Source organism: Ursus maritimus, unplaced genomic scaffold (genome assembly GCF_017311325.1).
Source record: "Ursus maritimus isolate PB19 unplaced genomic scaffold, ASM1731132v1 scaffold_2, whole genome shotgun sequence".
Classification (NCBI taxonomy): domain Eukaryota; kingdom Metazoa; phylum Chordata; class Mammalia; order Carnivora; family Ursidae; genus Ursus; species Ursus maritimus.
The window spans coordinates 66486450-66510456 of NW_024424452.1; the positions used below are offsets into that span (position 1 = coordinate 66486450).

Consider the following 24007-nt stretch of genomic DNA (forward strand, 5'->3'; position numbering starts at 1 on the left):
AGTCAGACATTCAACTGACTGAGCCACCCAGGTGCCCCAATAGTTGTGTTTTAAATTTTGGTTCCAATTTTTTGTTTAAAGTATAGAAATGTAGGGGACCTGGGTGGCTCCGTTAAGTGTCTGCCTTTGGCTCAGGTCATGATCCCAGAGTCCTGGGTTCAGGCCCCACATCGGGCTCCCTGCTCAGCGGGTAGCCTGCTTCTCCCTCTCCCCGCCCTCCTCCAACTCGTGCTCTCTCTCACTATCTCTCTCTCTCTCTCAAATAAATAAAATCTTTAGAAAAAATAAAGTATAGAAATGTAATTATATGTGTTGACCTTGTATCTATGATCTTGTTAAAAACAGTTATTAGTTTGAAGAGTTTATTTGTAGGCTCCTTGGGATTTTCTACATAGACAATTATATCATTTGTAAATAGGGACAGTTTTCTTCCTTTCCATCTATATGCCTTATATTTCCTGCCCTGGCCTTATTGAACTGTGCAGGAATGGTGAGAGAGACATCCCTGCTTTGTTCCTGATGTTAGGAAGAAATCCGTCTTTCACTGTTAAGTATAATGTTAGCTGTAAATTTCTATGGATGTTCCTTATCAGGTTGAAAAAGTTCCCTCATGGTTGACTAAGGTATTTTGCAATAAAGGGACAGGTTTTTATCAGGTTTTTGACTGTTATTCTACTTTACAGAATTCTGATATGATCCATAATATAGTCTATAATTCCCAAAAGTCGCTGGGAAAGTTGACAAGATAAATCTTGTATCTTTGCTCCTGGAGTCAGTATCTTGAATATTAAGGCCGAGCAAGTTTTTTGCCATGTACGTCTCTTACTCATTTTCCTTAGTCCAATTGCTTCTTTTCTATTGGACTTTTGGGTAAGATCAGGGGCGTTTACCTTAGTTCACCTTCTGAACTTCAGCAAAATAAAAAGTTCTATTATTAAACTTTAATTTCTGTGTCCTGGGAGTCTAGCCATAGTGGTTTACGAGCCAGTGTTAATTAATTGGAAGTGGTTAAAATTCTTCTAAATAGGAGCTATGAAGATGCCCAAATCTGATCTCATTCTTAAGAATGTATCTTAAGAAAAAAATTCCATAGAATCAAAATATAGTTATTTCAGCATGACCAAAATGCCCAACATAAGTTATGGCATTTCAGTTGCTCAACAAACATTTATGAAATGTCCACCATATGCCAGTCAATTGTCTTTGGCCCTAGGAATACAGCAGTGAGCACAAAAGACACTTCCCTGCCCTCTTGGGGATTACTCTCCAACAGGGAAACAGACATAAATAAGATACATAAGTAAGTGAGCAGTTTGAAGAAAAATAGAGCATAGAGCATGGGTAAGAAGTCCGGACGTGGGAGTGGAACGGGGTACTATTTTAAAAAAAGTAAGGGGTGGACCTCACCAAACAATATAAAGGAACGTTAAATATTAGAATTAAGAATGCTCTGTATTAACGTGGAAGTTTTCATATTTTATCAAATGTAAAAAAAGGATATAAAATAGGATGTCTGCTGTGGTTCAAGTATTTAAGTATATACATATATATAAAATATAAAAAATGAAAACAGTTGTTTGTGGATAGTTTTAATATTATTTTACAGCATTATTTACTCTGAGCATAATCATGTTTTCCGTTTAAAACAAAAAAAACATTTGGGTGCCTGGGTGGCTCAGTTGGTTAAGCATCTGACTCTTGGTTTCAGCTCCGGTTGTGATCTCAGGGTCAGGACCCTGAGCCTTGAGTCAGGCTTCACGCTCAGCAGGGAGTCTAGAATTCAGGGAGAGTCTCTCCCTGCCCCTTCCCCTCTCTCTAAAACATGAATCTCAAGAAAGAAAGAAGAAAGAAAGAAAGAAAGAAAGAAAGAAAGAAAGAAAGAAAGAAAGAAAGAAAAGTATTTAAGGTTCCCTAAGGATAATTTGAAATCAAATGAAATGTACGATGAGGATATGGATAGAACTCGCATTTGCTCTGGAAGAATTTTATTTGGGGCACAGCTGAGGAAGAATCTCTTACTAAGGCGACTCATTAAAATCACATATTTTAAAGGAGATGGAAGTTACGTTGTTCAGGGTGCCGGAACAGTGGTTGTGCAGTGTTGGCTGTGAGCATGGAAACGATGGCAAGTTTAACATGTGTTCATAATTATCTCATTCAGATCTGGCATGTGAACCTATTTTTTAAGATTGACTAAAATAAAATGTACTGACATATCTTACTGCAACTACATTTTCTTCTGTGTTCAAGAGATGACAACTAATCACACAAGATGTGAGTTGGTGTCTATGCGGTAGCTCGATTCCCTAAAGACGGGAGCGACAGGTTGCAACCACTGCCAGACAACGTCTTCGGATGACTCTGGGAGCTTACGCTTCGGCTCCATGTGGGCTGTGGTGTGTTCCTCTGAAAGTGTTTTGTGGCATGGCCAAAGCATGGCAGCCCAGGACTGGCTTATCCCCTCTGGTGTTGGTTCAGAATTTCTAGGCACTGAGCAGTCACTCTACCGTCAAAGGCAGACGTGGTGGTGTCTTCGTGAAGCGCAAATGTCCTGATTATCTTGCATTCTTCTCTCCAGCATGTCACTTCTCCTGAAGGAAAATCCCAGCAGTCACAAAGCTTTCCACGTTTAAGTGGGAGCTGAATGGTATTTACTCAGATTTTCTCTTTCATTCTTTTATTTTTTTTTTAATAATCACACTAGTGCTAAAAGAAAGAACATTATATAACGAACAGGCTCCATCGGATAGCCAAATAGTCTATTGTAATGTAATCTTGCTTGAAAATGTTCGAGTTGCTTGACAAACACACTCACGTGAAATAACGCAGCTAGCCGGCCTGTGGCCGATGCGTTGACTCGTGTTGCCTGGAGAAGGCGGAGGGAGGCCCCACACATTGTTTTCTCTCCCAGGGAAACCCGTCTCCCTCCTGGTTACTGCCTCCTGGGGGCTGTCCCAGTTTTGTTTCGGCTGGCGGTCGCGGTGCTCCACGGTTGTGTCAATACAGCCCAGAATGCTGTCAAGATAACTGTCTCTGGAGCCAACTGGGTTCCCATCCTGGTTCCTTGGTGACCTTGTACAAGTTACTCTACGTCTCAGTCCTTCAGGTTTCTGGTCAGTAAGAAAGCAGAACTACTTCACAGGGTTTCTGGAAGGTGAGTTAATTCATGTCGCCTGACACCTAATACATGCCCATACACAGAAACTCATATTCCTCTTTCCTCAAAGGTGCTGTTTGGGTTACAGAACTCACACACGCATTATTGCATTATTGCTCACTTGCCCCTCCAGAGAGGTATTGTGATCACCAATATACAGAGCGGGGGTGGGGGTGGGGCTTTGTCTGTTGGGGCTGCCGTAACAAATGACCATAGAGTGGGTGGTTTCTAAACATCAGAGATCTGTTTCTCCCAGGTCAGGTTCTGGTGAGAGCTCTCTGCTGGGCTGCAGGCTGCCGACTTCCTGTTGCGTCCCCACGTGACAGGAAGAAGGCCCCGAGCTCTCTAGGGTCTCTTTCATAAGAGCACTAACTCCATTCATGGGGGCTCCAACCCCACTACTTCCCAAAGGCTCAGGCTTCAAGTACCACTGCTTTGGGTTCAGGGTGTAACGTGTGACTGTTAGGGCCTCAGGGGGACAATATGGGTCTCCTTCTGATGTTCTCCTGCTACACTGTTCCTCACCATGTTTATGCAGAGGCCCAGCTGTCTCTATATACACATAATATAAACACAGAGTACAAAATTTATAAGGTGCACAGAAGGTAAACCGTAAAACAGTAAGGCTTTGTCCCACCTCTGTCCCCCAGGCACTCAGTTTCTATCCCCAGTGTTGACTTTTTCTCAAGTGAATATTTGGCTGGAGTAGTCTTCTCTGGCAAGTCGTCTTCTCCAGAAGGTGATTCGATGCAATATGAATTTTAGACTAGAAACAATATGTATCGTATGTTCATGTCTGGGAAACAGAAAAAGTTTGATGTAGATGATGAGGCACTTACAAAATCATTGGAGGGACAATGAGAAGCAGACTCTGGTGGAGGGCCTCCAGGAAGCTTCTAGAACACCCCCACAAAATTGACCCATAGTGGGAGCAGCTACCTGGGCCCTACTCCGGAAGCTGCTTCCAGAACCTCCTCCCAAAGCAGCCACCACTGCCACTGCAGCTCCCACTCCACACTCCCAAAGATGGCGTTTGAACGCGGGTACACAGGGTTCAGCCACCGCCTTCGACGCACTTGCTTCTTGACACCCAGCACAAGCGACTGGCCCCTGCGGTTGTGCTGTAGAAACTCACCATACCACAGCTTCCCAGCCTTGCCCGCCAGTAGAAAAGGTCCAAGCAGCAGGCAGTGACCTCAGTCTTGTTTCTGCCTTCTGAGTCTCAATCCAGTCCGTGGTGTTGGAGGAGTCGAATTCCTAGCCAGAGCTCTAGGTGCCGGGGAGTCTGAGGCTGGAACGCAAAGCCTGCAAGCTTGTGCAGTAGGAAGGCACCCTAATCAGGGTGAGAACCTGCACAGTAGTTTCTATTTTTGTTTTTATTTTTTAAAGATTTATTTACTTAGTTTAGAGAGAGAGCACAAGCAAGGGAAGGGGCAGGGGGAGAGAGAGATAAGCAGACTCCCCGCTGAGCTAGGAGTCTGATGTGGGGCTTGATCTCACAACCCTGAGATCATGACCTGAGCCAAACCCAAGTGTCCCACACCTCACTGACTGAGCCCCCCAGGCACCCCGGTAGTTTCTACTTAAGAAAAAGCATATCTGTATGTTTTGGCTTATGCTTTCCACTTATTTATCCCCTTTTACTAGTTTATTTCCTTCCCTAAGTGGTCTAGCAAAAGCCATGGCTAGTCTGTGTACTCTCCAGTTTTCTTACTGTTACTTTTTTCAAGACAGACTCGGCGGCACTAGACTGCTCCTGCGCGGGAACGGACTATGTGTAGACCGTACACACAGAATATGCCATATACTGTGCAGTGTGTATGCATTTGCAATATCAGCCTTCACTCTGTAATATTTTTTAGACTCCCATCCACCATGGCTGCCATCTGGCTTCGAGAATTTGTTGACCGCCGCCCAATGATCCCGTCCAGGTAATGTCCTTACAGACGCAGATGCCATCCAGAGCTGCGGTGGGGCAGACGGACATCTGGGGGGCAGACTTGCTCACCTGCTGCTCTCTGATTGAAAGACAACTCCTCCCAGAGGTTCCAGTGACATTTTTGGGGGGTTTGGGGAAAGTTGTAAAAAAAAAAAATCCTACACTCATGGCAAAATCCAAGCCAACAGGCAACTCCAAACTCCCCAAAGATTGAAAGGATATTGGTTTTTGCTTGGGAAGGGCTTTAGCAAGAAGTATGAGGAGCCTCAGCCCACATTTTAGTGGGGGTCCCTTTACTCTGCTTGGCATCAAACAGACCACGTCGTGCTTCTGCCATATGGGAGGTCGTCGCACAGGCTGAAGCTAAGTAGGATTTTTACTCTTTCTCCAAATTCATAGATGGCCCAAGACTAAGAAGTCCTCGATGTGTTATTGTGCTAAATTCATCTTGCTGAGAGATACTGGGTAATAATCTATAGACCCTAACCTCGCCTTCCCTTCACCGCTAGCCGTGGGGTCTGTGGAGGTTTAGTAGCTATGAAAGTCGGGCAGGAACCCTCACACAGCAAGTGACTTTGGGGTCAACCTCTTTGGCTTCATGGTTTCGAGCAAGGCTCATGTTTATTTTAGTATCTAGTTATTTTTAACAATGTTTAGTCAACAAAGGTAAGTCCTTCTGCTTCCAAAATTACTGAAGGAGGGGCGGCAAAAGGATGCTATGTTCTTTGAGCCCTCTTTCAGAGAAAGTCCTCTTTCAGAGTCTACCCTTCCCTCTGGGAAACCCACGTGAGGAGGAACTGGATGGCAACGGGGATGAGTTCCCGTATTTCCTGATTTCTGCCTCCTCACAAGCCCTTGGTCTTTCTGAGTGTGTTTGAGATCCGTTTTGTCCACTGTCGGGTTATTTAACCGTGGGTCATCTCCTGGGAAAAATGGAAACAAAGCTCCCTCAGCTGCTGCTGCCTGGGGTTCTGTGGAACCAAGTCAGGGTCACGGGTTTGGCCTAAGCCAGCCTGTGGGGAGCCTGAGGGTTTGGGAGGAACGCAGGGCAGCAGGCATGGGGTCTATGACGTCCTAAGACGGGCTGGATTCTGTTTTCTGTGCTCATCCATCAGAGCCCCACGAGGAGGCAGGTCCCTGAACCAGGCTGGGGCCCCAGCCTCCTGACCGTACTCACTGTGGAGCTGGTCCTTGTCTACTTGACGCCTTTCCTGTCTCTGCAACAGTAGGGGTCCAACCCCTCAGGGGGTTCCTCAGTGGTACCTCTGGGATGTGTCCCCCACGGGAACGCTGCCTCTCCCCACTCACCTACAGCAACTGCCTCCTCCTGTTCCCCTCCCGCCCGTTCTCCAGAGCGCGCTCCATAAAACGGAAGTTGGATCAAAGCCCTCCATTGCATAAAACAATGCAATCACTGTCTGTTCACAAAATCTAAACTCTGCCGGGGCCTATACGGCCCTCCGTGAACTGGCCCTGCCCCTACGTCGGCCTCCTCCCTCCCACTGTCTTTCTTTTGTTCCTTCAACAGGCCAACCTCACTCACATCCCAGTGCATTTTCGCTTGTTTCGTCTTCACAACGTCTGTGAGGTATAGAGGGGAAACTGAGGCACAGAGTAGTTAAGTGACTGTCCCACAATCCCACAGCTAGTGAGGAATTGGCAGAGGTAGGATTTGAACCCAACATCTGAGCTCTTGATCCCTGCGCTTGGCTGCATGTCCAGGAGGCCCCTGGGGCTGGCTCATTTGCCTCCCTCCGCCCACCACCGTCACCTCAGGGGAGCCAACTGCCACAAGTGGTAGTTTCTCCGTGCACATTTGTTGGAAAAAAGCGAACGTGAATGAATCAGTGAGTGTCCTGTCACAGATTTGTGGCTTGGCCTCCTGCTGACCGGCAGTCTCTGTGGAAGGCCTAACCTCCTCCCTCCACTCAGACAGCATTCGGTCCCTCCTTTGTGCCCAGACCTTGGGGCCTTGTAAGGGAAAATGGAATCACACACTGGCAAGGGCCCCTGAAAAAATTAAATATTCAAGGGTTCACCAGCAGTAGTGATCACACAGCTCCCCTAAGAATTGTATCAGATGCAAATGTGACCTGCTGTCACCCCCGAGCGACAGGCCTGTCACTCAGACAGGGCTGAGGGCTGGGTCGGTTTGCAGAGCACAGGATGCTCCCGAAAAGATTGCTTCGTGTGGGGGGAGCGCAGTGTGGTGTGGAAGAGAAAAGACGGGGAATTTCTGTCACACTTAAGATGGATTTTTAAAACACCGCCTGAGGTGGTCTCCGGGAGACCCAGAGGCAGCTGTGGGGGGCAGCTCCTCCTGCCCAGAGCCATGGTAACACCCACCACGGATCACCGAGCACATTCCCAACGTCTGGTTGACTCATAGAGTCATTCCGGGGGGTGACGGTGTGCCCCCACTTTACTGACAGAGAACCTGAGGCTTCCCTCTTCCTTGAGGGGATGACGAGTGTGGGAGACGGCAGAGCGGGCATGGCGGTGTCCCGTCCTCTGTGCTGACTAGCTCCTGTCCTCTCTAAGTGACTCACTCCCCCAAGCCTGCCCCTGACCGCCCAGCGCGTACTCACTGTGCATGAGGAGTTAGTGCCTGGTGTGGTTTTCCAACCGGATCGTAAACTCTCGGGTAGAAGACAATATTTACCATCACTGTGTCCCTAGCACCTGGCCCACAGCAGCCACCATAGCGTCTTCAATGGGGACCTGTCTCACTGAATGGAAGGCCAAGTCCAGCCAACATGGCCGTGCTCTTCCTTCTCCTCATCCTCTGGCGCACAGCATCTACTTCCTATTTGCCCCTGAGAGAATCCCAGAGTTCCTATAAAAATAGCACTGAACTCTTCTGGAAAAAAAAAAAAAAAAGCCATCCCGCATACATAGTCATGACCCCGGATGTACCATGGCGTTCAGAGAATGGGGGTTTGATCCGTGGCTCCGGCATTATTTACCAGCCAGGTGATGTTTGCAGAGCCCACTTGACTTCTCTGACCCTCGGTCTCCTGTTCTGTGATGGGGTGTTCATAATATTCGCCTGGCAAGATGACTGGGAATTAGATGAGCTCACCTTCCTAAAGCCTGAGGCCCAACATAGACATTAACAGAGGACTTCGGGCCACCTCAGGCCGCGGGGCCAGGCTCTTGAGGGACCAAAGCTACTGGCCTCCCCTGTGTATCCTGAGTTCTGTCCGTGGCTAAGCCCGGATTTCTGCTCCAGTGACGTGCGCTGTCCCAGGGGAGAGGATTGCTCTTGTCTGGACAGAACACATCACCTCAAAGAGCCAAGCTGTCAGCGACTGGTAAACAATGTGGGGGGGGATCACATGAAGCAGGACTCCTGTTCCCACCCGAGAAGGAAAGACCTTCCTACAGCAGAGTCCGGAATCGTGAGAGCCAAGTTAACGGATGGGTCTGAGCAGAGCCCCGAAAGCTTCTCAGTCAGGTCTGCACCCAAGGCCCTCAGGAGAGGCCTCTGGGAGCACTGGCTGACAGGCCAGCTTGGGCATTGCCCCTCATTAACCTCCTGACTGGGAGCTTTCTCCTGTTCGAGCTGAAGCTGGGCCACGTGGGGAGCTTGGGAAGTCTGCCCGAAGAGATGTGCCATTCTTTCCCCAAACCTTTCCGCTTCTCCACGCGGCCCTCCTTCCCTCTCGCACCTTCCCTTCCTCTCCCGGCTTCTGGGCCAAAACCTACCAAGAGAGACTCCCCAGGGACGGTGAGCAGGGCGAGTTAGCCGGTGCTGGCGAAGAAGGGCTTCTCCACTCTCAAAACAACTTTTACAAAGTACGGGTAAGGACCAGTGCGTAGGTTACTCACCTGTATCGGGCAGGCATTGGCTATATGCATGCCAGGGAAGAATCCATGGTCAAGACTCAGCCTCCTGAAAACAGCACACAGCTGTGAGAAACCAGTGTGGCTCTGGAACCCCAGTGGGTTCTTAGTAAAGCATAACATGGCCCTAGGGTAGTGTCTCCAAGGTAGCGCTTCAGAAACGGGATGGGTGCCCCAGAAAGTCCCACTCCCAGGCACTCAGAAATGTCATTTTTTCCCTATTATTGTGCCAGTTCCTCTCTCTCCGTATGACTTAATCTGTTGTTATGTGTACTCTTCGGGGCTCAGTCACATTATCCCAGCCACGGGGCAGGCCCAGACAGTCTGTGGCTTTCTGAAAATCAGAGCTCCCCGAGGTCCTGTTTGCCTAGACAGACAGACCCACCCTGTTCACAGCGCTTGCTTTTCATAAACTCGTTAGACAGCAAGGTTCCCACTGCCCCCCCCCCCAACACTCCACTCTGATCCCAACTCTGGCCACGTCTCGGCTTCTAAAATTCCCCTCTCCTAGGATCTCTTCCCGTCTTATTTGCCTGCCCCAATCCTAGGCACCCCTCCCTCGTCTGCGCCCCCACTGATGCTGATTCAGATCACGATTTCAGCGCATAAAGAGCATTGTAGGGACGAGCCGTGATTCCTAGTCAGCCCTGTATCTGGAGAACCCAGTGTGTGCATTCAGTAAACGCTGGTTGGACTGCAGCCAGCGGTCAAGCTTCTGCTCATCGCCCAACACAGATCTGGCCGCTGCTTCCTGCAAAGCTACGTACCCTTTCTACCAACTCTTCGCTTGGACCTCTGATGGCACCCACTGAGTGCTCAGACTCTATGAAAGGTCCCCAAAGACCTACATATCACAAACTCTCTAAAGTCATCCTCCCCACAGTGATCGCCTGTGTCCTCTCTGTCTCCTGAGGAATGGCAGCCTTCTTCCTTCTGTCGGAAGCCCAAGGGCGAGCCTGTCCTTGTCTTGGACACCTCCCTCTCAGCCTCAGCCTTTTCTCCCACAGTGTCCTTGGTCCTGTCCAGCCACCTTCCCACCACACAGCTCAGGGCTTCTCCGTGTCCCACGTAAATGACTACAATGGCCTCCTAGCCCTTCTCTGTACTTCTTGTCAGATTGTCCTCCACTTTGTTGTCCACACTGCCCCTGGTGAAGATCCTTCTAGAATAAAAATTGCCCTAAGTCATGAACCTTCTTAAAAATGCTACCAAGATTCCCTGTCCCCTGCATGAGTGGTTCTCAACCTTTCAAGACACAACGCTCCCTTTATTTATAACAAATATTTTGTAATGTTCCTGCCGCTCTTCGGAAATAAAATCTGCAAATAACACAATCCAGCTACACACTATTCTAAAATAGCCGCAGAGCGCACTGGCTGTAATCTGCGAGGAAAATCGATTATAAAATGAGATGTCTTTCAAAAGGCAAGGTCTGGGCCCCACCGCACCCTCACTGCGCCTCGCCTCACCTCCCCCCAGCTCTGGGGTTCAGCGCCCTGAAACATTTCCTATCAGCTCTGGGGTTCAGCGCCCTGAAACACTTCCTATCCGCTTTGTGCCTCAAAACTCCCTCAAAACCCAGCCCTCCCCAGCGGGGCTGCGCTTCCTCCTCCAGCCCACGAGCGCCCTGTGCTTCAGCCATCCTGGTGCCTATTCGTTTCCCGCCCCACATGCTTCATCATCACAGTTTAAAATACAAAAACAGGGGCGCCTGGGTGGCACAGCGGTTAAGCATCTGCCTTCGGCTCAGGGCGTGATCCTGGCGTTATGGAATCGAGCCCCACGTCAGGCTCCTCCGCTATGAGCCTGCTTCTTCCTCTCCCACTCCCCCTGCTTGTGTTCCCTCTCTCGCTGGCTGTCTCTATCTCTGTCGAATGAATAAATAAAATCTTAAAAAAAAAAACAATAAAATACAAAAACAAAAACATCGTGAAAGTTTGTAAACCCCCCCAAGGTGGAAGAAGCAGTATGAGGAACGCCCACTTATCCATTCTCACATTAGGGCCATTATCAGCATTTGCCCCCGGGCTTTTATGTATCTTCTTATTTCTTTTTCTGGTGTTTTGAACTTAATACCTGACACGTCAAATATTTCCTTATGAATCTTGAGAACCAAATCCTGAAAAATGGGTACCAGAAGATGCTCTTGTCAAGAAATTCCATGGGTTTCAAGAACTCCTTGCCAGGAACCAGGGGCAGAGGGCATGGATTTTTTATTAGACCACAGCTTGCATTCTTCTGTAAAGAACTCATTGTAGTAATTGCTTTTTTTTTCATCCTCTTACTTTCTCCACTAGTATATTCATCACGCATCAAGGAAAGGACGTCCAAGGATATTACCCTGGGCAGCTGGCAAGGGTCCACTTTGATTCTACTGCAAAGAGACCTTCCAGGTGAGACACCTTCCCAAATCTTAGTGTTCAAAAATTTCACTAAAGTGAGAAGGATAAGTGAAAAAAAAAAAATGGGAGTCACAATTTGTAGTCATAATAGTAATAACAATAAATAATAATAATAATAATTGTTATTTAATGGATTCAATAAGTTTGGAAGGAAATACACCAAACTTAATGGCTTTTTCTGAAGGGTAAGATGGTGGTATTTGTATTTTATTTTTTATCTTTTTCTCCATTTTCCAGATTTTCTCTAATGAACATATGTTACTTTTATAATCAACAATAAATAAATACAGAATGTTATGAGATCATCAAAAAAATTTAAGAAAGACCAGGAATTCAGAGTTTCAACTTAGGCTAGAAACCGCAGTAATTAGAAGCCACAATGTGAGTAACTTTTGAAATGGTTCATCTTGGGCAATTTTAAATCCTTCTCTGGGAATCATTTGCCTTATCTGTTAAGTAAAATAATCGATGTAAAATTCCAGAACATAGCAAGCACTCAAAATACAATTGCTATTATTTTGACTTCACCGTCTCATATATTTTACAAATTTCTTCTGTTAATCACCTTTGATAGAGTCAATTCTTGATTATCCTCCATGCACAGAAAAGGGAGCCATGGGACCTACAAAGCAGCACAGAGTCTTAATTTAACAGAAGATGAAACTAGAAGTAGCGTTAGAGATCATTCCGATCCTGTTAAGTGAGAAAGACACACCCCAGGGAAGTGACAGGTCTTGCCCGAGGTACAGTTGGTTGGCGTGAAGGCTGGTACTTGGAACTCTGCGTGTTTTCTGATTCTCAGTTCCAGGCTCTTTGTTCTAACTCAGATACGCAGTATGTTAAGCTCTTGTCGGGGCTAGCCCCACGCCAGGCACTCTTCCCATGTGCTCCGTGCACTCTGACGACACCCCCGACTCCAACACCCCCTACCCGAGTGTCGGTCCTCCTCCCCACAGGATGGCTCAGGCAAAGGGAGCCTTGACTCTACTTCTCCTTGACTCTGACAAGACTAGTGCCTGCCCAACATCAGCCTGAAGGGGGAAACTTAGTGCAGACGCCAGTCAGTGACTTTAGCAAGCTTCTAGTTAAAAATAAGAAGGAAAAGACAAGGTCCTGAGCACTACCCCCCACCCAAACAGGAAATAATGCCGTTCTTAGGACAAGTCCTAACTTGGGACAAGTTTTTGTAGCTGTAGGAGAACTCGACAGGTGTCTCGTGGCCTGCCTTCCCCGGATATATTCCTCTACCAACTTAATGGGTCCAGTATTAGAATCCGACCCTTTGAATGAAAGTCTTATCTTCAGGACACTGATGTATGACTTGAAAATGGAGACTATTTTGGTTCCACGGAAGCACCCAGGGCCAAAGCAGAGCGGGCTGCCAGTCCAGCAGGGGTAGATCTAGGGCCTGTCACCGGGATGTGGCTCAGAAGCCACAGCTGTCGGTGGTACAGAAGTGACCCGACGCCAGGAAAGGTTACACAGAACCCAGCTGCACCAAGGACTGACTTGTTCATCAGGCAGGGGCTGTTCGGTTGACAGTGGGGGACACGCTTTTCTAGGGAGAGGAGTGCTCCTGCCCACCATTTAAGGTGCCCACTTTACAAGACCAAATGCCTATTAAAAAAATTCAAATTGATTTTTGATAGTTTTGCACGTGGCTGTCCCAGTTTCCCAACACTACTTATTGAAGAAACGATCCTTTACCCATTGTATATTTTGGGTTCCTTTGTCATGAATTAATTGACCACATAGACACGGGTTTATTTCTGTGTTCACCATACTGTTTTGTTGATCTCTGTGTCTGTTTTTATGCCAATATCATACTGTTTTGATTACTGTAGTTTATAATATGAAATCAGGAAGCATGATGTCTCCACTTTGTTCTTCTTTCTCAAGATTGCTTTAGCTATTAGAGGTCTTTTGTGAGTCCATACACATTTAAGATTCTCTGTTCTAGTTCTACGAAAAGTGTCTGGAATTTTGATAGGGATTGCTTTGAAAATGTAGGTTGCTTTGGTAAGTATGACCATTTTAGCAATATTAATTCTTCTGATTCATGAGCACAGAATGTCTTCCCATTTATTTGTGTTTTCTCCCATTTCTTTTATCAATGTCTTATAGTTTTCAGAGTACAGGTCTTTCACCTCCTTGGTTAAATTTAGTCCTAAGTATTTTATTGTTTTGATGCAATTGTAAATGGGATTGTTGCCTTAATTTCTCTGTCTGATAGTTCCTTGTTAGTGCATAGAAATGCAATAAATTTTTGTATATTGATTTTGTGACTTTACTGAATTCTTTTATTAGTTCTGACAGTTTTTTTGTGGAGTCTGTAGGGCTTTCCATACAGATCATGTTATTTGCAAATAGAGACAGTTTTACTTCTTATTTTCTTATTTGGATACCTTTTATTTCTTTTCCTTGCCTAATTGCTCCGGATGAAACTTCCAATACTAGGTTGAATAAAAGTGGCGAGAGTGAGCATCCTTGTCTTATTCCTGATCTTAGAGGAAAAGCTTACAGCTTTCTACCCCTGAGTATGATATTAGCTGTGAGCTTCTCATATATGGCCTTTATTATGCTGAGATATGTTCCTTTTATACCCACATTGTTGACAATTCTTTATCATGAATGTATGTTGAAGTTCGTCAAATGCTTTTCTGCATCTATTGAGATGATCGTACGGTTTTCATCCTTCAATTTGTTAATGTGGTGTATTTTGCGGATTGATTTGCAGATGTTGAACCATGCTTTCAGCCCTGGAATAAATCCCACTTGATCATGGTGTGGGATCGTTTTAATGTATTGTTGAATTCAATTTGTTAATATTTCGTTGATTGAAACTTTGGTCTAACAGTTTTCTTTGGATGATTCACATCCCATACAATTCATCCATTTAAATTGTTAAATTCGACTGAAACCATTGTGTAAACCTAATTCTGTATTGCAGACTTTTTTCCATCTCAGAATTTATAATTCCACAGCATCCCTTTCAGTGGGGGCATGGCATTCCTGTATATGTCCATATCATTTTCTAAATAATCCCCCCTTTTTTACACATGAAGATTGTATCCACTCTTTTATTATCATAAAATACTTTGGTGAACGTTCTAGTAGCTAAGTCTTTGTTGACATCCCTAATCTCTGGAGTTGGGGTGACAAGGTATGTGCACTTTTTCAAGATATCGACACTCATCACCAGAGTATTCTCCAACAAGTTGCACCAGTGAATGTGTAATCCCTCAAGAGCATAAAGATATTTCCCCGTTACCGTTGGATTCTTCTTTACTTTTACCTTCAGAGGGTAGTTATCCAAGTGGAGGTACAGGAAAGTCGTAACTGAATTCAGGTTCATCCAATAACAGTTTGCACTGTAAGGGTGAATCTGGTCAAAAGAAAGTATCGATTCCTCGAGGGAACCAAACATCCATAGAAAAATTACAGTGGGAAAGGGCACTGGGGAGATCTGGAGGACAGGAAGTAGCCGTGCATGAGCAGACCCAGTGGAAGTTTTGAAACAGGTCACCGTCTGTAACCTGTGATTGGGGAGGAGGAGGGATGCTGAAGTCGGGGAGCAGGGCATAGTGTTCCCTGAGCCACCCACTGAAAACGACCCTGGAGCTGCGGAGTCTTGCCAGTAGTATCTTGGTAGCCTCCTGGCCACTTCCAGAGAATGGATCTCAGCTGATGAGATCACGGAATGTTTTTCTTCTACTGGGTGTTCAGCAAGTTCTTTCTATTTTCATTTAGACCTCTCATCGACTTGGCAATTCCACCCAAGACAAAGAGTCGGTATAAGCCTCAACTAGACCAACAAACTCTCATTCGATATATTTGTTTCCGAAGACACTCAAAGCCCAGTGAACCATGGTATAAAGAAACCACCTACCAAAGAGACTATTCTCTGCCATTTTACAAGATAGGTAAGTCAGGTCAACCGCTCTCACTCTCTGACATCAACCTTGCCTCAGAAAAGCCTCTCTCCTGGGCTCGCTGCCATCAGGGACCAGTCAAGTTGGGGGAGGGTGTTTGTGTGTGTCTAGCACAGGAGGAAGAATTTAGAGACTGGCCTAAGGGCTGCTTCCCCGTTTCCTCTTTTTTTCTCGCTCCCTATAGAATTCAAGGATAACAATGCACAAATGTCCTTGGTAGGAAGCGGGCTCAAGTGTGACTACTTCTCCCCAAGCCCGTTGTTACTCAACAGATTCCTTATTGTGCCTAAACTTATTGCTGAGGGAACTTTTTTCTTTCTTATTCTCCCATTTTAAATGGCTTTATGACAATTATTTGACACTTGGAGACATGTTTCAAAAATTCCAAGTTCCCTCTACGTTGCAACATGTGTGAGTATGAAGAGCCAAGCCCCACCCCCAATATGACCCTGGGGGTACAGACATGGACACCGATGTAGACATCACTTGTATTCCTGTCATCATTGATGCTTTGAATTTTAGCGAGTGGGAGGAGTTGCTGCATTGAAAGTCTTTCTAAATGAGTAAATCCCACTATTTCTGGGGCTTCTACACTGTGGAAGACACATATTTTGTCCTCCTAAGAGCTCTTAAGTAAGTACTATTACTTTCCCCATTTTACAATAAAGAAGATCAAGCTTCAGAGGCAAGTAATTAAGCAGCTCCAGATCATAGTGCTGTGGGCGGGAGAAGCGGAATTCAGACCAAAGCCATTTGAGACATAGAATTCTGTACTTGACCTTAAGCCATACTGCCTGCGTCACAGCTGAGGGTCATTGCATTCCTATTTATTTAATAGTTTTCTTTCTTTTTGCTTGAACAAGAATAAGAAAATGAGTAAAAGGGTGGTGGGGGGAGTGGCTAGGGGTGAGAAGGGTCAGCCCTTCTTTCTGTTCCCCCCTGAAAAGGGCAGCAGCCCAGATGGAGTGCTAGGCCAGGGATGGGGCTCAGGTCCCAGGGGAACCGGGAGCAACAGCAACCAGGAAGATGGGAAGCAGATGGAACCAGGCAATCTCCAGACAGTGGAGCCACGGAGAGGGGGCAGTAGATGGAGCCAGATGGCCGGAAATGGGCAGGAGGCATCTGGCCTAAGAGGTTACCAGCAGTGCAAAGCTGGGGCCTGGGAGGGGAGAGAAGGCTGGAGGCTGAGAAGGGCACTGAAGAGAAAGGGAGCTGGTGGCTGAGATGAGCTCATTTAGGGAAGGAGGTGCCAGGAGGGAGTGCAGGATGGTGGAAGTTGGGGTCCCACGGGGGGCCCTGGGAGGGCTGTATTAAAGGAAGCTAGGGTGGATGGGAGTGCTGGTTAGGGGCTTAAGGATGAGGCCTTGGGGGGGGAGCAGAAGCCACCAGGGGCTGAACAGCTGGAAAGAAGCGGTGGTCAGGAGGTGTCGGCAGTGCTTCTGTCCCCATAAAACTGGCTAAGCAGCTTGCCTTTTCAAGACAGACCAAGTATGAAGTCTGCTTCCCTCCCCTGTGGGAATCTGGGTGGGCCTTGAGTTACCAAAGTGATAGTAAACAGGACCTTCTCTACAATTCCTCTGCTACGAGGGAATCCAGTTAGACAGACACAAAAGGTTTTCTCCCCTGCTTGTTTTAGACAATTCCTAATTCTTTCCAAACCTCCAGAACCAGGTGAGTGTTTAGCAAAGCAGTTTGATATTTTTTTTTTAAAGATTTTATTTATTTGACAGAGAGAGAGACAGCCAGCGAGAGAGGGAACACAAGCAGGGGGAGTGGGAGAGGAAGAAGCAGGCTCCTAGCGGAGGAGCCTGACGTGGGGCTCCATCCCATAACGCCGGGATCACGCCCTGAGCCGAAGGCAGATGCTTAACCGCTGTGCCACCCAGGCGCCCCAAAGCAGTTTGATATTTACCATCTCCTGTGTCCCTAGCCCCGTGCTGGGTGCCATGAGAGGAGGTGAACGCAAGTCCAGGCTCTGACCTCGGCCACGGGGTGTTCCCAATCTGATCGGGAAGAAGCAACCATCAGTCTATCAGTGAATGATTAAGAAGCAACTAGCAGAGCAGGAAGATGGGGTCTGGAACGAAGCCGTGGGGACCCACGCCGGGCCCCGCTGGAGGAGGTCTGAGGCAGAGAAGTGGTACACACAGCAGACAGGGACACTGCAGCCAGGAGCATGGTGGGGGTGGGGTGAGCCTTCTGGAGGGTGGGGGAGCGGGGAGCACGCCAGACTTGAGGACACTGGCCTGTCTGGGCCGGGCAGGAGGAGGAGGAAGTGAGGGATCACATGCGGTTGGCAGAGTAGGACAGAATGGCTGGAATGGAAGAGGAGCTCAAGGAAGGAGTCTGGAAAGTTGAATTTGGACAATCAGAGCCATCTTAGAACCAGGGCAAGGGAGAACCCAAGCAGCTTCGGAGGCTGTTGGTCGGTCAGCCTGCTTAGGATGGGCTGGAGAAGACGACTACGCTGGCAGTCAGGCAGGATAGAGCTGTGGAAGTGTGGGCAAGATTCAGGTCTTGGGGGGCCACAGGCCTGCACTTTCTAGCTCTGCAGTGTTGGGCAAGACACTCAGCTTCTCTGTAAAGTGGAGACTCAAAGCGTATATTCTAGGATAGCTGTCAGGATTTAAAATCTCTATCATGTGCCCAGAACAGTGCTAAGTGATATGTACACGTGTGTACGCCCGCGTGCTTGCAACGAGTCGTAAGAGCCCCTGTGAAGGAGGTGTTATTATTTCCTGCATGTAGCAGAAGAGAAAACTGAGCCTTAGAGACTTTAGGAAACTTCCTCAAGCAGGTAAGTCATCAATCCAGGTCGTCCAGATTTGTCACACTCCCAACTCTTGCTCTTGAAGTGAGGAAGCTTTGTGGGAAACGGGACGAAGACTCACTTTCTCACTTTGGAGTGAGAAAGGACAGTATTAAGAGAATTCACGAGAGAGAAATTAAAGCTCCTTGCTCAGCCTTCCTCTTCTACGGCAGGATTGTTGGTGTCTCTGATAGAAATAACGGTTTTCGGCAGGAAAGGTGTCAAGTTGGCATCTGTAGATGACTGAGAATAAGGTGCTGGAAATTGCAGGCAGGAAACCTAAGACAGGAACAGGATCAGACAGTCCCTTCCTCGGTGGTTTGACACCTGACCAATTCCAGAGGTAATTTATGTTGAAATATTCACTGCTCCATTCATTGAACCGCTGACTGAGCGTGTATTAGTTATCTCTTGTGGAGTAACGTATCATTCCAAAGCCTAGTGACTCACAAGACAAATGATGATGATTTTTATCTTTTAGTGAGGCGGTTCTGGCTCAGGGTCTCTCGAGGTGTCAGCCAGATGTCAGCGAGGGCTGCATCACCCGAAGGCTTGACCGGGGCTCAAGGATCCACCTCCGAGGTGGCTCATTCTCACGGGTGTCCCTCACATGCTGGCTGGTGACAGGGGCCTTGGTGCCTTTCCAAGTGGGCTCCCCACTGGGGTGCCAAGTGTCCTGCAGGCATGGCAGGTAGCTTCCCCTAGAACGGGCAACCTTGAGATGAAGGGGGAAATTGCAATGCCTTTTATGACCGAGGCACAGAAGCCACACACTGTCGCTTCTGAGGTGTCCTACTGGTCGCATGCAGCCAGCCCTGAGGCAGGATACCAGGGGGTGAGAGTTACTGGGGTCCATCTTGGAAGCAGCAACCATAAGATGCTTCACTCATCGACACCTACTATGAACTAGCCACTGTGCTGTTTGGTGGGGTAGACAAGATACCTGCTCTCATGGAGCTGACGTTCTTTGGGGGGTGAGGGACAGAGCATAACCAAGGACATTTAAAAAAAATTGTAGACTGTAGTAGTGCTGTAAGGGAAATAAGCAGGGTGATAAGTGTAGCTAAGGGAGGTTACTTTTAATAGTGCCGTCAGGGAAAACCTCTATACAATTTTAGCTGAGCCTTGGAAAATAGCAATGAGTCACATAAAGACCATTTAAAGGAGCAGTAAGTGCAAAAGCTTGAAAGTGGGAAAGGCCTCAACATGTTTGAGGAACAGAAGGGAGGCAGCATGGCTGGCGTGTGGTCAGTGAGGGTATGCGTGATAAGACGCCTGGATTCCAGTCCAAGCACAAGGGAAAATCTGGAAGGGTTCCAAAGACAAGAGCCACCTATCATTTGTACTTTTAAAAGAGCACTCTGGCTGCTGCTAAGACCCTGTTTAGAGATGAACAGGAGGTAGGGCAGGCAGACCAGACAGGAAACTGTTTACTAGTTTAGAACGGAGATGATGGTGGCTTGGAGCAGGAGGGAGGATGAGAAAGAATGAATGGATTCCAGAGATATTTTGGAGGTGACATCAGCTGGGTTTGGTGATAGACCTGCTGTCCAGAGCATTTTCATTCACTCATCTGTATTCTTTCAGTAAATAATTTGAGAGCCTACTTGTATGCCAGGCATTGTGCAAGGTTTTGGCAATGCCACATCAAGCAAAAATAGACACAGAATTTCTACGTTCAAGAAGCTTCAGTGGGGAACCAGGACAGAAATAAGCATAAAACTTCACCTGCCGTAAATGCTATGAAGCAGAGTTTATGTGATGATATAGGAGCACTGAATAAGTCAGAAAGGGACAAGTCTCGAGGAAATAATGACCTAGAGGTTCACTAGGCAAGGAGTGGGGAAGAACTTCACAGAGACTACAGCATATGCAAAAGCCCTGTGGTAGGGGCATGACATGTTTGAGGACCTAAAAAAAAAAATGCACTAAAGCACAGAAATCAGGAAGGGCGGAGCAAGATGGGGCTCGAGAGATGTAACTGTAGGAACAAGGGGAGGGTTTACAGGTCATGTTCAGCTCTGGCACCTCTCGCCTGAGATTAATGGGAAACCTTTGAAAAGTTGGAAGGAGGGTGGAGATGCCATGATTAAAAGTGCGTTTTGAAAAGATTGCTCAAACTGTGCAGAAGGAAAAGGAAGCAGGGTGGGAAGTCGGGTGGGGCAGTGATTGAATATGGTGAGTCAGGAGGCCATGGCAGCAGTTAGGCTAAATGTTCTTAACCTCGGTGACATCACTTTTAGCAATCCAGATGCCCAGGACAGTCCCAGACCAGTGGAAACCAGGATCTCCTGGCGGGAGCGGATGGTCCCGGGCATCAGTAACTGAAACCTCCCCCACCCCGCCCCCAGAATATTCCATCGTGCAGCCAAGTTTAGAAAGCAGTGGCTTTGGCAAGTGATGATAGCTGGTAGCAGTAGAGAATTGGATGGATTTGCAAGATCCTTGGTTGGGGATTATTTTGTAAACAACAGTCAGGCAGGCGAGAGGCTGGTCTGCAAGAGACCCGGCAGAGGTCATAAATCTGAGCACTGAGAGAGAACTCAGCAGGCGCTGACTCAAGCATTTGTCTGAACTAAGAAACTGACTCCTTGTAGGAGTCTTTGGGGGAAGGGCTTCTCACGAATAAGATGGACAGTAAACTGTTATCGAGGTGTGGGGTTTTTTTTCTTGACCGTTTGACCGGTCTGTGTGATCAGATTTTAAGGGCAGGGCTTATGTCTTGATTAGCACTGATTTGCATGTCATGTTGAGTTCTTATTTCATTTTAGGAACTGGTGAAAAACAGATTAAATATAGATCGTGACAGATCACGGTTATTGCTCAAGAAATTCTTCTGCAGTAAAAACTCCTTCTCAGCACATAGGGGTTCATTCATTTATTTAGGAAACATATATTAAGCACAGACTATGTGCAAGATACAGTGTAAGATAGGAAGACTCTATCCTCAGAGAACTTAGAGCTTAGGAGGATGGCCCCTCAGACAAAAGTTGCCCTTGTATTCCTCACCCTGGAGCCAAATACTTGAAAGAACTCGTTCTTCAAAAATAAAATATATGCTCTCAGTAGCAGTGTGACCCTTAGACTCTCCGCCCTTCAGTTCTCTCATCTGCAAAAAGGATAAAAATAGTATCTACCTAACAGAACTGAGATAGCCATATAAAGACTTCAGCATTGCGCTTGTATGTAACATTTACAAGCCTTCAAAAAATGTTAGCTATTATATTATTATTGATCAAAGAATCAGCATGTGCCGTGATAAATATTTGTAAACAAAACAAAACAAAGAACCTAATGCAATGGAATTGTATCTCATACAGGGATTAAGTTCTAAAACCAGTGCATAAAGTAATAATCATGTATAATCAAAGTTATCCTCGAAAATCTCTTAAATTGTTCAAAGCGATAATATTAAATGATATTAAATTATTAAAGTAACTGGAATAAGTGGGATTCAGCAAGTTGGTTAAATTTTCTCTGTAGCTCTTAATTAATTATTCATTTTATTTTTCAATGATGACTTTTAAAGAAGTCACCCCCACATTTCCACATGAACAATAATTTCACTTTATCGAATGGTAAGGAAATCCTAAAAATCACTTCACACGTCCTTTCCATAGTATTCCCCACCCCCAAATCTGCATAGCATATTTCAGGCTTGATAGCATCCACTGTCTGTGGGCCTGTAGACTCAGAAGGAATCCCCTAGAAGTTTGTTGAATTTACCTAGTTAAATGAGGGTGTCATTCCGCCCCACGGCAACTCTGACGACAAGGATCACTAAGGCTGGTGAGTGGGATTCCTCACACTTCTAAACTACTTAGATATATTTCCCTGGAACACAACGTAACCCTGGAGAAGGTCAGAGCTGCTATTTTAACCCCACCATAAGCCTTGGGAAGTCAAATGGTTACTTACTACAGACAGGTCCACACTTTACTATATTCAATTAAAAAAATCCTTCCAGGGATGGCATTTCTGGTCATACTCCTGGGTTCAGTGAAATGTTACCCATTCTTAACACCAAGAAATGTTTTTATCTTTCAATGCTATTGGGGTGCGGTGGCAGGTGGAATAGGGCAGTGAAAAGATCAGGGACTTTGGGGCTAGATATTCCCGGGTCAGGTCCCCTCACAATCTGATGAACTCGGGCAAGTTCATTAATCTCTCTGAGATGGTGATACCATCAGCGGGGCTGTGAGGATTACTGAGGATACTACTGTAAGTAAAACACTGAACACAGCGCACAGCATTACACATCATAGAGCTGTGTTACGATGCTGTCATTGAACACTCTGCTTTTTGGTTCCTCGAGACGACTGACGGTATGTTTAACCCCCAGCCCTCCTTGAAACCTCACCTTCGGACAAGCAGAACTGTCCGTGATTGTACATAAGAGTATAGTTATAAAGTACAAAGGAACTCCACTGGGTGTGAATTTAGGAATGGTAACAACTGAAGTTTGATACAAACGTCAAACAAAGTGACCCGTTAATACCGTAGGGTTTAAAGGGTTTGGGGGTCTAAATGAGGATGTCACAATGCAAATTTATATGATTGATTTAATTTTATTTACATCTGGGCATAATTCAGTGATAGGCCTCTTGATCAGGGATTGAAACACAGAAATAACCTTTTGACTAAGTCCTTTTCTCCCACATTTTAGGCATATATTCCTTCGTCTTAAATCCGCCAAATTATTTTGTTATTGCATACAATTGTTGTTGACAGTATGTTACCATTTAGGAGTGAATGGTCTTAAAATAAATCATTAATTTGTTTTAAATTCCAGATTGGGACCAGAAATTAGCCACAATTTCATCGAATCCTAGACCAGTAAATTCACTCCCAGAGTTGTACTGTTGTGAAGAGAGGCAGCTTTGAAAGAAAACCTTTTAAATTTAAAATAACCATGGCATTCGAACAAAACAGTTGGAGTTCTTAGGTGACTCCTTTAGATTAAAATAATAACAGAACTACTTATGATTTAAGTGTGTATCCAGATGGTTACAGTCCTGAAATATTTACATGTTGTAAATTCTTTTCGGAATAAGGGGATCAGCGGGCAGGGAAACAAGAGTCAAATTGAAGAGAACTCGTCATCTGTTCTCACATCAGCCCCAACACCAGTCTCATTGCTGGTGCTGACCAGCCATCTTACGTGTAATCCAATGGTTATACGGGGGACCAGGCAGGATATAATCTCCTCGATAACTACATCACTCACTAGTGGGGAAAAAAGGAGAATCTGGGGATGTAGCCAAGAAGGAAGACCGCCAGCACCGTAGACCCTAAAGGAGTTCTGGATGCAGAAAAGCAGATATAGCGTAGGGCTGTAGTGAGCTATGAGACTGATAAAAGACAAAAAGAATTGAGAGTCTGTACACGGAGAGTTAATACCTCTATCTGAACAACTGGGCATCGATTCCCCAGGCAAAAGCTAGAGGGTCTTTTCTAAAGAAATGAATGATCCCAAAGAAAAGAATCCTACATTCGGGACTGTAGTAACCCCCCAACATACAAGTTAGTTCCCTACTCAACACCCCAAAGTGAAGCCTACCAGTTGACAAACTTCCCCCAGGAACACAATTTCTGGTCGTGTCCCACTGCCATAGTCTTAGATGTGAAGAGCCAACCATCACCTGAAAGTTGGAAAAATAACTAACATGAAAGAGAACGACCAAAATAAAGAGAAGAAACGATCCCAGAGGAAACAATTCAGGGAACACCAAGGAATCTAAAACAAGCTAACAAAGTAACATTGTCATCTGACAAGGGATGTGTCAAAGTAATTGCATCCACAAACACGAGCAATCTTTCCAAAGCTCTTGGAAATTAAAAATGTGATTGCTACAATTAAATATTGGATAGGCTTGGAATAAAATTCTGAAAAACTCTATATGGAATAGAAAAGCAAAGAAA

At 46.1% G+C, this 24007-nt stretch overlaps 1 protein-coding gene across 2 annotated transcripts; it reads left to right on the forward strand.

Annotated features, from left to right (window-relative positions):
• Positions 1–5032: 5032 nt before the first annotated feature.
• Positions 5033–23941, forward strand: CUNH1orf100 (chromosome unknown C1orf100 homolog). Of its 2 annotated transcripts, none has more exons than XM_008694864.2 (4): positions 5033–5088; positions 11240–11335; positions 15095–15267; positions 22878–23941. In XM_008694864.2, the coding sequence occupies exons 1-4, from the start codon at positions 5033–5035 to the stop codon at positions 22967–22969; spliced, it is 417 nt and encodes a 138-aa protein (XP_008693086.1). In that variant the 3' UTR covers positions 22970–23941. The 2 variants fall into 2 exon arrangements, with proteins under 2 accessions (XP_008693086.1, XP_040492013.1); XM_040636079.1 differs by having other exon boundaries at positions 15191–15267.
• The last annotated feature ends 66 nt before the right edge of the window (positions 23942–24007 follow it).

Coding starts and splice junctions, on each gene's coding strand:
- CUNH1orf100 (XM_008694864.2), top strand. CDS start 5,033: ATGGCTGCCATCTGGCTTCGAGAATTTGTTGACCGCCGCCCAATGATC. Junction 11,336..15,094: donor ACTGCAAAGAGACCTTCCAG/GTGAGACACCTT, acceptor ATTTTCATTTAG/ACCTCTCATCGACTTGGCAA. Junction 15,268..22,877: donor TCTGCCATTTTACAAGATAG/GTAAGTCAGGTC, acceptor TTTAAATTCCAG/ATTGGGACCAGAAATTAGCC.